The sequence below is a fragment of the Pezoporus flaviventris genome, unplaced genomic scaffold (assembly GCF_033815535.1).
Source record: "Pezoporus flaviventris isolate CSIRO_AGI_PZ_B2104156 unplaced genomic scaffold, CSIRO_AGI_Pfla_v1 ptg000001l, whole genome shotgun sequence".
Taxonomy (NCBI): domain Eukaryota; kingdom Metazoa; phylum Chordata; class Aves; order Psittaciformes; family Psittacidae; genus Pezoporus; species Pezoporus flaviventris.
This window is the reverse complement of record NW_026892549.1, coordinates 13485001-13497500: the sequence shown is the minus strand read 5'-3', so window position 1 is coordinate 13497500 and position 12500 is coordinate 13485001. Positions and strand designations below refer to the sequence as shown.

The 12500-nt window shown below is 38.5% G+C and overlaps 1 protein-coding gene across 3 annotated transcripts in view; it reads left to right on the top strand.

The window, feature by feature from the left end:
- The window catches only part of ZEB2 (zinc finger E-box binding homeobox 2), a 113228-nt gene that overhangs the window by 66535 nt on the left and 34193 nt on the right, over positions 1–12500 (top strand). The window contains exon 1 of one of the 3 annotated variants that reach the window (XM_061444966.1): positions 3155–3295. The exons of the other annotated variants lie outside the window; for them this stretch is intronic. Coding sequence (XP_061300950.1) covers positions 3193–3295 — 103 coding nt within the window. The 5' untranslated portion in view covers positions 3155–3192. Of the gene's footprint in view, positions 1–3154; positions 3296–12500 lie in introns of those variants that run through there. 3 annotated transcript variants of the gene reach the window in all.

The window sequence follows — 12500 nt, the reverse complement described above, 5'->3', positions numbered from 1 at the left end:
CAGACTATGTAAACTTCTGAATAATAACTTTTATGGAGCCAGAAGGTTCCTAAAGCATCTTTAGTATCATTTTGTGCAGCATTATTTTGCTCTTGAAGATAATGTGTTATCTATACTTCATAAGATAGCTTCAAACCAGGAAGGGATAAAATTCGTAGTTGTTTTCAAACTTTTTTTTTTCTTAGTGTGTAGGTCACGGATCGTGCAGCTGTCAGCAAGCAGATAATCTTGATGACTAAAATGAAACCAACGCAAGAAACAAGGTGCCCAGCTTCTGTCTAGAGAGAGAGAGGACTTAGTAAGTTAGAACTAACCAAAGCAGGGAACAAAAGTTGGTTTATTAAAAAAAAAAAAAAGTAAATAAAAAAATTTTCTGTTCATTTTGTGTGACAGCTTGGAGGAAAAAAATCTGATGATTAAGGTTGAAGAAAATCTTCAATTTCCCTACTTATTTTCCACTTCTTGGCAAAGGTGTGCCAGTGTAATGAGCTGGGGTTATCGCAATGCCAGTGGGGTGGCAAAAAGTGAAAGCTTGTGAGAGAGCAATTTGAAGAGGTGGAGGCCTTTTGTTTTGTGATTTATAGAAAAAAATTATCATGTTTTCAGCTATCTCCCAAGGCAGAAGTTATTTAAAGCATTCTTAGGAAACAGATGACCCTCCCCCCAACATTTAAAAAAAAAAACAGAAAAGAGCAGGAAAGGTTTGTTTAAATGTCTGAACTGGCTATCCAATTGTGACAATCAGGCAAGGAAATTTACAGATGGAATTGGAGAAATCAGGCCTAAAAATGAGACACCTAAAATAAATAAATAAATGATAATTAAAAAAAATTGATGTTTTAAGTCAAATTGCCCCAGGAAAAATGTCTCTGTGATGTAGAGCAGCACCATAAGAAATGCTCAGGAGTTACATTTTTTGACTATTTTTAGTTAATGGAGCTCACCTCTGGTCTGAAATCTTTACTCAAGTGAGTAATCCTGAGTTACCTGCATCTCATTGTTGTGGCCAGAGCACTCCGGCCCATGTCATTTTCCATGGAGGAAAAGATATTATTTACCTGATGACATGTCAAAGTGCTAAGTACTTTGATATATGTGAAATACTATCTCTCATCAAGAGAGGGTAAAGGCCAGTTTGGATCATGGGATGCATGGACATGTTTTGCAAACTTGTGGACTACACAGCAAAACCCTCTTGTTATTTGTTCAAAGTTGCAAGCTCTTCACTGCAATTATTTTTCTTTCCGAAAAACCCAAAAGGTCAAACACAGCCCTAGTCTACCTTTCAAAGGATAACTTGTTTTATCGGTCCTAAATGCTCCCGTGCCTTTGAAGAAATGTTGCTGTTGTGCTTTTCAAAAATAATAGAAGTTACGGGATCACTTTGAATTTGACAAATGTTGGCAACATTGGCAGGAAAGACATTGGAGCATTTCAAAGTTCTGGTATGAAGAAAAAGATTCTGAATAAAACAATTTAATGTGATTTTGCAGGTGGTTTGAGCTATCATTTTATATGTACGTTTGTACCACTGCTCATTGGAATGTTCATATAATACTGACCTAATTATGCATAGAAAAAAGATAAGCCATTTACTTGATTCATTTCTTCTTTTTAAATCAAGAAAGGAACAAAAAGGCTCCTATTTTCTGAAAGAAATTGTTCGCTTTTATTGCAGAAAAGTAGCAGCTTGTGCAGAACTAGAACTGTAACAATTTTATATTCCAAAGGTTTTGTGTGTATTCGGTTAGTTACAGTAATTATACCCAATAACTGACAGCCAAAATCACGTAGGAGAAAGCAAAGGCTGTTTTCTCACACAGGCCCTGCTGCAGAACATCTGCTGAGAGATTTGCATATTAATTAACCCATATTAACTCTAATTATTCTGGGAAATTATCAAATAAATTGAATTTTCTAATTTTAACCTTTCTTTTACTTGACGCGTGTCGAGGCTGAGAGGACGCACCAGGCTATCTCACCTGGGCAATGAGCAAAGGATCTTTTCTTTCCCCCCGTCCCTTTTTTTTTTTTGCTCCCTTAGACCTGGGGCAGCCTGGGGAGCTTTTGTGTGCCTGGTGCTTTTTTGGCTCCTGTGCTCAGTCGGGTCTCAGCGCATTTGCTGTGCGACGGCACATGTGTGCGTGTGAGCACAGATGGTGGATTTATACAGGGGTGAGGAAAGGTGGTACCTCCGAACAGTTGAGCAAACCTTAAGTTTTTTTTTCGGTTTTTTTTTTTTGATTTTTTTTTTTTTCTTTCCCCAGCCTGTTGTTTAGGCCTGAGCAAATAAATGGGAGTTTAATTCAATTAGAGCCTGGCTTTAGTCAGTTGCCTCATGACAGAAATTATTCAATATTTTTTCCCCTCACATTGTTTGGTTTACACATCGCTGACTCCCTTGCTTTTGTGCTCTGTTTAGAGTGGCCGTAATGCGGTGAGCTTTTGTGTCTGCCATGTCGCCGTCCCTTTCACCGCTGTCTGGTTTTGTCAGTCCTGAGGTGCAACGATGCTATTTTGAAAACAGAAAGGTTTTAATGTATTAGGAATGGGGCCTGTGCTTACACAGCAGCAAAATGTTGGAAACAAAAGCAAGCCAGGACTAGCAACCATATCACAGCCTGGGGGGGAATCCTCTGTGGGGGCCTGATGTCCCTCAGGCCCCAGCCTATGACATGTGGAGCCAACAGCCTCACCACACACCTTGCCCAACTCTGACGAAGTCAGTGGCATTAGCATCCTGTATGTGCCCTAAACCATCCTGTTCCCAAAACACCCTCAGAAACCTTTCCCCGGGAGCTTTAGTGGCAGCAACACCTCTGGAGGAAGGCTGGCAAGCCCTCATTTCCACCTTAATGGTTGCAACCTCCACCCCCCATCTCCTCTCCTTGGAGCTGGGCAGGTGATGCTCAGTGGGGTTATTCACTAAGCAGAGCTGATCTCCCCCATTATTCCTGCTAATGGGCTCTGAAGAGGCATGTTACCTGTTAAGACACAAGATTTCCTGTTGACACCACAAAACTAGAAAACAAGGAAAAAAAGCGTCAACCTCAAACAACCCAGACAGGGCTGCCAAAATCTCAGGGTTGCCTGAGATTTTCAAGGCAATTGTGGTTTTGTTGTTTTTGGTTTTGTTTTTTTTTTTGTTTTTTTTTTTGGCATTGGGTGCTTTTTTATTTTTTTTTATAGTTAATGGAGGGGCTAGAGCTGCACAACGCTTTTGCATGGAAGTTTGGAGGTTTCTTTTCAGAGAAGTATGTCTTTGGGAGGCGAGATGTGGCTGCATCAGAAGAAGGTAGGGTTAACATCTAACAGTTTTCTCTCTAAACTTTAAACGAGGAAACAATCCCCCTTCCTGAGCTGAAATACCCATTTGTTTAGGCTCTAAATTGTGGGTTAAATGCAGTATGAAAAATGAGTCAGATGTGTAGCTATTAATCTTTGGGGTGAAGGAGGATAAAATGCCAGTGGATATGGAACTTCTCAATAGAAATAGAGCGTCATTATACAGTTGCCTTTTTTTCACATGATGATATTACTCATTTTAAGTTACAAAATGACCAGTCTGTGATTTCTAAATGTTTGAATGTAGTCCAGCTTTTATTGACTTTCTATGTACTACATGATTATAAAGTTGAGCAACCTTTTTGGAAGAAGGTGATAGACACAATATCTATTTATGCAAGGACACATTTCCCTTTTCTTTATGTTCTGTTTTTTTCAAGGTTTTGTTTCCAAGGTCTTATTACTATAAAACTTAAAGCGAGACAAGGTCTGCCCTCATGTCAGATAACACCGCCAAAACAATTCTGATGGTTTAGTAGCTTATTATTTCATACTTCCAGGTCTTAAACAAATTACGGTTATTTTCACATTCCTCCTGAATATCCTTCAGGCATGACAATAAGTACATTTTTTCTGAAAAGATTCTTAATATTTCTTTTCTTCTAGTTGATTTTAAATATTTTGTTGAATTGTCATGTACAATAATAATTAGAGGGGTCTTGCTAAATTTCTTTCAGTGTGATGCTTACATTGTTTAGCTTCTTGACATATTTTACTAATCATTGCAGAACTGTTGTCAAATAGATTGTAAATTACATCGAAACACAGAAGTGCAGGAACAGTTTTAACATATTTTCTCCAGCATTCCTTTGCTGCAGTCTTGCAGATCCCTTTTTTTTCCTTTTTTTTTTTTTAATTTTTTAATTCAGTCATCAAAGATAATTATTTGCTGGGGTTTTGAAGTGCAGAATATCAAGGTATTATTACCTTAGAAGTGTAACACTGTAGATTCTAGAAAGCAAGAGGACCTGAGTAATTTTCTAAAGAAGAGAAGGCACTAGTCTAAATGACTAAATGAAAGACACATGCTTGGAGTTGTCTATTTTTTCCCTGAAGCATCAGTATAATGCTCTTCTTCCCTTTTTTTTTTTTCTTTTTCTTTCCTGCATGGGTTAAAGAAGGTAATCAACAGTGTTATAGAAGCGAAGAAATCCATGTTTTTCCATTTTGGTTTTTTATGTGTAGTTAAAGGGTGGCTATAAATTTGCTGTATTACAGGCTGGGAGTAAATGAATCTGGTCAATTTAAGGTCTGGCTGAGTGATGTCATGACCAGATCTTAGTTCCACTGAAATGAAAGGTATTGTATCAAAGTTCCACAGAACAATCAGTTGATACTAGAAAAGAGAAGGAGTTGCCCTAGAATTACTTCGTTTTCCTCCCATTACAGTGGTGCTTCCAGTAAAATACAGCAGTTATTAAAATTATTTTTTTTCTGTATTTACTCCATTCTAACCTTAAATGTTAGAACCTACAAGCCAGAATGATCAGTAGCAATCTGCAGGTAGGAAGTCTCCAAGCCCTCCTGGCTGGTGCAGTGGCAGGATGTCTCAGGGTTTGGTCAAGGTCCCAAGGGCTCTGTGCTGAAACCTAAGGTAAGAGGAATTGCGAGCATGCTAGTCATCTGTTTTGTTAGCAGTATATCAGATACCACGTCACTTGTTTCTAGTAAGTACTTCCCACTTGGAATTACTGTTGCAGCTGAAGTTTTGTAGTAATAGGGATTTATCCTGTACATCAAATGCTTGTTTCTGGTGCCACTTGCGTCCATTTACAAAGGATCTTTCCATTCACATTGGGTAATCCAGGTGCCACTTTCATATAAAAAGAAAATGTTCTGTGATATTTTAGAACTTCTGGCACTTGTGTGGATGCTAATACCAGTGTACTCAGTGGGCCACCACTTGAATTATGTCTGTAAATGTAGATTTATGTAGCACATAACAACAGCTTTGAAGACTAAGTCTCATTTGACAGTCTTAAAGGATTTCGGGAAACATTTCTCTGGATTTTTTTAGTAATAAAATTTTCAGACTACAATATTTGGATAATTCTACCTTTCCTCCCACCTGCCTACCTAATAGATAGGTATATGCAACAGCTCCTCTGCCATTGTGTTAACAGTGGATTTGACTTCTTTGAGAATGAAGAAGTTAACTCATTTGAGAAGAACATACAATCCACATATCCACAACCATCCCAGTCTTTTTCTGACCAGAAGAAAAAAAAATTTTGCTTTCTCGCTGTACGTTTATTTGGTGTAAGAGACAATTTTCCCTCTTTTTTTTTTTTTTTTTCCCTATAAAATACATCCTAGGTGAATAATTGTAGGACAATTCAATTTTTACCTATGAAGTGCCCTTCAGGCTACGGAGCTGGGGGCTCCCCTCCCAGCTACTCATACTTCCCTCATAAACATAGGAAACTGACAAATTCTTCTACCAGCTGGAGGAGAATTATTCTGCTGGCAATTACAAACTTAAATCCTTCCAGGGAGATGGTGGGAGAGCTGGGCTCCTAAGAAATAATCATGTTCAGCTGTTGTAGCTCTGCTTGGGCATGACACCATTGTACAATCTGTAATGCAGGTTCTTCCCAGCAAAAGAGTGAAATCTGAATAGGCTGATAGACACGTAAGGTGGATAAATTGCAATTTCTTATCTTTCAGAAAATGCCATGTCCATATATTTCAGCAGAAATTATCCTTCACTGAAGAAGTTATACTATAACGAGACTGCCACTTTTCTCAGGACTCTTAAAAACATGAGATTGTATTCTCTAAAAAGTTGTACACAAAAATGTGTAGACCTTAGAAAACATATTTTTCTTTAGTTAAGAATATTTTCTTTCTACATAAAAGCTAAAACCAATAATGAAAATAATAAAAGTATCTTTGGGACAAAAGATACTAGACAGTGATGCACAGTTCTGGCTCTCCTTTCATCTTCTCTATCCCTCATCATCAGTCACTGCAGTGAAGAAGGAAACTATCAGACTTGGGTCTGTTCTAGTCCAGTAAAAGCTTTGATTTTTTTTAATTTATTTTTTATTTGTTTTACCCCTGCGACAGTTCTTAGGCATACTGCATAGGAGTTATCACTATTACTGCATTCCAAACAGTCAGGAAAAGGAAAGGGGGTAAAATATTCAAAGTCAATGCTGAATGAAGCTATACATCTGTATTTCTCTTTCAAGGACATTATCAAAACTTGTGGAGGCAAAGCCATCCACTGCAAACCATGAGGCTGTATAGATTTTAAGGTAATAAAGCTAACATAACTGTCAGTCTCCAAACTGAAACCATGGTAGCCTTTTTAACTAAAGAGAAAGTTATTTTTTCTTTTCTGAAGAGGTTTCTTCTTCAAAGACCCTATTGATGGGAAGGTAGAAGGAAACCTGACATCAGTTTGGATTCTTCCCAGCCTACCTTCAGGCATCTCTTTCTACTGCTTCTTTCATGGAAGCACTCAAGTCTTAGTGTGACAATTTAAAAAATATGAAGCCTCTGGGCTGTTATGAATTTCTGTCCCCAGAGAGAAACACAGCACAAATCTGACACGCTAGAAGACTCAGAGGAATGGTCTATTTTCTATTATTTTGAGATGGTCAGCTTGAGACTGAAGGTGATATTGATGGGGGGGTGAAACACATATCAGTTTTTACAATGGGTAACTCCTAACTGTGTTGGAGTACTTGTGGGGATTTCAGAAAAACAGAGAAATGAGTAAAGAGGTATAAAGATGAGAGTGAGAAATAAAGAGAGGAATGATGGAGGATATGTTGGCAGATGTCAATGGACAGCTTGGGTGATTCTGTGGATGACATGTGTTTTCCAGACAGAACAATGGCATCCAAACTGCTAATCAGAACACAGGGTTGGCTCCGTCTCTCTGCTGTAAATCTTGCATTCTCCTGTCTTTTCTGCAGCCAGATTTTTCAGTCAGTCAGTCAGTAGAAAAAGTAGACCAAATTCTGTAGTTATCTGGAGCCTTTTTCATGGACTCATAGAATGGAAGAATTTGGAAGAGACCTTAAAGATCATCTAGTTCCAACCCCTCTGCTATGGGCAGGGGCACCTTTCACCACACCATGTTGCTCAAAACCCCATCCAAACTGGCCTTGAAGTCAATTAATTATTGAATAATTATTGAAGTCAATGAAGTGGTTTAAAATTACTATGAAATTAAAAGGAAGGTAATTGAGCCAAAATGAAGATATGAAAATACCAGTGATTCCTCCTATGTAGGATTTCTCCTATATAACCCCAAATAAATGTTGCAAACTAGGAACTCTGCAGCCACATTCTTTTTTTTCTAGTCCCACCATACCTAGAATATGGGATCAAACACATGTACTTTGAAAAGTGAAAAAGACTATTTTGTGCCAATTAATCAGGAACAGGAGTCAAACTGTAATAAATGGCATTAAATCTGGGAGAGCCCCTCACTAGTGCTCACAACTGTTCATCCACCATTTCTTATTCACTTGTCTTTTCAGTCCTCAGAAAGATTAGACTATTATTTTTCAACTATATCAGTAGGATAACTTCAAGAATAGTTCTGTTCTTTTGTCTAAAGAATAAGAAAAGCAGATTTTCTGCAGGGAAAGAGAAGTGCTAAAATATTAAACTGCACTATTATGGAGAGATGTTTTTTTCCTTGACATTTGATTCTTCATAAGGTAATGTATTTGTAATTTCTTAAGACTTATGAAATGTGTCCTTAAATACTTAAAAATCATCAAAATTAGATCAAGGATACAGTTAAGCAACAAAAACATTTTCTTAAACATCATGAACAGTAGTCATACCAACTCCATACTCATTTAAAAAGGGCAACCAATCTGATGAAAGGTCTGGAGAACGAGTGTTATGTGTAACAGCTGAGGGAACTGAGGTTGTTTAGTATGGAGAAGGGAGAGCTCAGGGAAGACTTTATTGCTGTCTACAACTACCTGAAAAGAGGCTGTTGTGAGATGGTGTTCGGTCTCACCTCCCAGGTAACAAGTGACAGGACAAGAGGTAACGGTTTCAAGCTTCACCAGGGGAGGTTTAGATTTGATATTGGGAAAAATTTATTCACAGAGTGATCAGGCATTGGAACAGGCTGCCCAGGGAAGTGGTGACATCACCATCCCTGGAAGTGTTCAAAAACTGTGTAGATGAGTCCCTCAGTGACACAGCTTAGGAGCGGTCTTGGCAGTCCTGTGGTAATGGTTGGACTTGATGATCTTAAAGGCCTTTTCCAACCTACTTGATTCTATGATTCTATTTCAAGCAAAAAATGAAGGTATATTGTCTTCCTCCAGGCTATGCTTTTGTTTCTCCTGTGAACAAGCTCTATAATCTACTGGGAGAAAAAGGCTATCTTGAAGGATAAATAAATAATCAATTATTTATATTTCTAAAAGCATTCAGCTGTGTTCTTAATGCTGTGTAACCACTTAAAAGTGCATATTCAGCAGAGAAATTCCAGCCTGGGAATCTAGTGTGTGTGATTTAATCAGCGCCCTCAAGATTCATAGGGTGACAAATCTGCGTGTGGTCATCAGCATCCAAGAAGCTGGCCTATCACTTCAGTGCAGAGACAGTCATAAGGATAGCAGAGGTTGGTTGACCACACAGTTGCCAAAATTAATGTCTCCCAGTCAAGATATATAAACCTTGATGCATCCCATTGTCATTAGCAGAAACAAGGAAACACTTCCTGAGAAGAGAAGCCAAGAGAGACCCAAGAGCCTTACTAATGTGTAATATGTCTCACCTGACAGTGCAACTTGGGTAACAGACTCAGGACTCTAGCTAATAGAGTAGAAAAAATAAATAGAAAAAATATAAAAAATAGAAAAAAATATAATTTACCTGCATGATACAGGAGCACTGTTTGCTATTGGACCTTTTTATTGCTGTTCAAAATAGTATTGCAGTCCCTTGTTGAAGCCTGTAATGGGTTTGTTATTGGGGTTCAAAATACTACCCTAATCTTTTGTTGAAGTCTGCAGTGGGTTTAACTATTTTAACTAAACACGTACTCCATAGCTCTTATGTGTAAAAGCGACCTGGTGGGGTGAGACACAGGCTTAAGCATTGACTTTTAGGCTTCAGGACCGAGCAACTCTTGAGGTGTGCATTTCAGATTTTTCTGGATTTCCTCCCTGCTAGTATGAGACCTTAAGGATAGTTGATGCCCTGCCTGTTGGGAAAATTTTGTCTTTTGAATCCTGAGTCACCTTATTTGTGGACTTTGCATCCCGATAGTACATCCTGTTATAATCACCATTCCCATACCAATTATGGTTGCCTGAAAAATTTCTAAAAATGCATTTTTATTATCTATGTACCTTCTCTGAGAATAGTCTTTATTCTGGTGGTAACAGAGTGCGTGTACCCTAAGCTTCCTGTCACTTGTATTGTCCTCGTTTCTCTTAGGATGAGACACTCATTAGTAATAGAACAGAGGAGATAACAATCACACACACGCAAAAAGCAGGTAAGGTCTCTTCTGTTTAGAGTCTGCAGTTGACAGAAGCAAGGAAATGCAAGGGTAATGCTATTACTTCAGTCTCAGATTTTATCATTTATACTTACTGTGCTACACAGTGTTATGACTATTACAGGATTCTGTTATCTACAGAGTAAGAAAGCATTACACCCCCCACCCCCACCCCCTCCCCCAGACTCTATCTACCTGCAGGATTTTGCCTTAAATCCTTTGCATACACCAAGCTGAAATACATGGTCATGGCTTGGGAATGTCCAAGAACCAGCTGGAAGAAACCAGTTTCTTCTCTCCTGTTCCCAGGCTTGGCCAGACAGCAGGTTGCTCCTGAGGCTTCTCCCGTGGTTTTTCCTCTGGTCACCTCACTGGCCACTCCTGGACAGGGCTGTCAGCATGTAGGTAGATCATGATGTATGTGCAATTCTTCACATGGGGTTGAAACAGAGTTTTCATTGTCCATCACGAAAAGCATATTTTTGTACTTAGGTGTACACTTTCACTTTCAGCTTGCTTGGGTGATTTAATTGTCACCATTGAAAAATCACTTACCCTTATGTTACAGAAAAGCAGGGAGTGATATCACTGGTGACCTGGCCACCTAGCAAACCTGAAATGGTAGGAAGTTTCTCAAAATGTTAACCCCAGTGCCTTGGCCAAGGCTATGCAGGATGGGCCAGAGCAGCAGGAGCCTAGCCATCCCCATCCCGTGGCATGACACACCCTGCCTTTACCATCCCTTATTCTGCAGTGAGCCCTTTGCATAAATTCCTTGCAGAGCAGGGAGAAAATTGATCCTCTACTTTTCAGTTCCCTTCTTTTACTGGTTGTCACAACCTTAACAGTACTTGACATCAATGGGAGTTACATTGTGGATTGGGGCAGTGTTTGGCCCTTAAGCATAGTTTTTGCATGTTAATACATTAGCAACTGATGTCTTATTTGTTCAGTAACTGACAGAATAATGTACAGAAAGCACGTAAGTATGAAAAGGGGCTAGTTAGGTAATGTTGAGCAGAACATCCTCAAGACAACACTGTAACCACTGTATTTCAAATGTCAGGTTAATTATTATCAACATTTAAATGTTAGTGTGGGCCATTTTTAATAGTGAAAATTTTTCAACAGGTACCGTTATGGGAAGAAAATGTCACATGTAGTTCTGCCATTGCATTGTTCAACAAAGTACATAAAACAAGGAAATTCTTTCTAGAGATAGAAAAAGAACAACTTGTTTGTTTAAATCTGACTGTAAAATTAATGTGTCTGATGATATTATTTGAGATATCATTAATATTACGGAGACGTGGAGAAGGTTTGCTAGAATATAACGATTTCAACTGAAAAAAATGCTTGTCAGAGCTAAAGCCAGACCCTTTTATATACAGGTTTTTTGAGATTTAAACCTTTGCAGGTCCCAGTTGTTCTGGATGCAGTTGAAGTCTGAGCTGTGTACTTTCTGATAACCCCTTTACAGAAAATGAAACTTGAATATGATTCAGCACAAAATGGAATGCAATGCCAACAATTCAGATACTCCTTCTCTGTTCTGGTCCATCCCCTACCATGTAAACATAGTGTTAAATGGCAAATAACACTGCAGTCTGGGACAGTACCTGTGTGTAATCTAGTATGCTTTTCTACTGTAACTGTTATATAGAATTATCACTAATTCTTGTGAAGTTTTGGATACCAGCATTGGTCTCAACATATATTAGTGCCCTTGAGATGGCTTTTTGTTACACCTTGGAGTCAGCTGTAAAATAAGTGTCTGTTTTGAGCCAGACATCAGGGTGTTTTCCCTCCTGATCATTGAGTTGTAGGAAGGACTTCTTTGGGTTCTTCTCTGTGGACTTGAAGTAACTTGTTTTTTTGCTGTCTCTATAGCTCCATTGCACGTATAAATTTTGGGCAAAGCTTGAAGTTGCTTGCTTGACCTAGTGGAAAGAACAGATTCTGAAGTTAGGATGCATTGTGTAGGAGGACTTTCATTTCTCGACGCTGAATACAACTTTATGCATCATAACTGTAAAAACAGTAATCAGCTTGAAATGCATTGTGTGTTTTGCCCAGTGACCCACATTTAGAGAAACTATTGCAATTTATCATATTTATTTAAAAAAAGATATCCTTTTTGTTTTCCTGTAAAGGCAGAGCTAGACTGCTGAGGTATGTTTGTGTTGACAGTGGTGACAATAGTTAACTTCTGAAAACTGGAAAGAAAAGGCTGTGATGATATTATATTAAATTTCACATTGTAAGGCTTTTTTAAAAAATACTTCTGTGTCTGATTTGACACACAGAAACAGCAAACACATTCAGTTAGTCACCAAACTTTGCAAAAAATATGAAGAAAAGAAAAATCCCCTGGCATGAGCATTGATGAAACACACGTAATTAGTGTGCAGAAAGATCCCCACAGCCTTGTTTCACCCATGTGAATAATTATTGCTGCTGTTTAAAGTTGTTTTACCTGTATGATGAATTACATCAAGGGACTGCATTGTGGACATGGGCATCCTTGGCTAATGCAGCTCTGCAAAAGATGGCAGAGGGCTTCTGTAAGTGAAGTTGACAGCAGTTATTTATTTAGTTTAAAAGTATTTACTACTATTTGTGAGAGAGAACCCTAAAGGTTGTGAAGTATTGTTGGCCTGTGAAG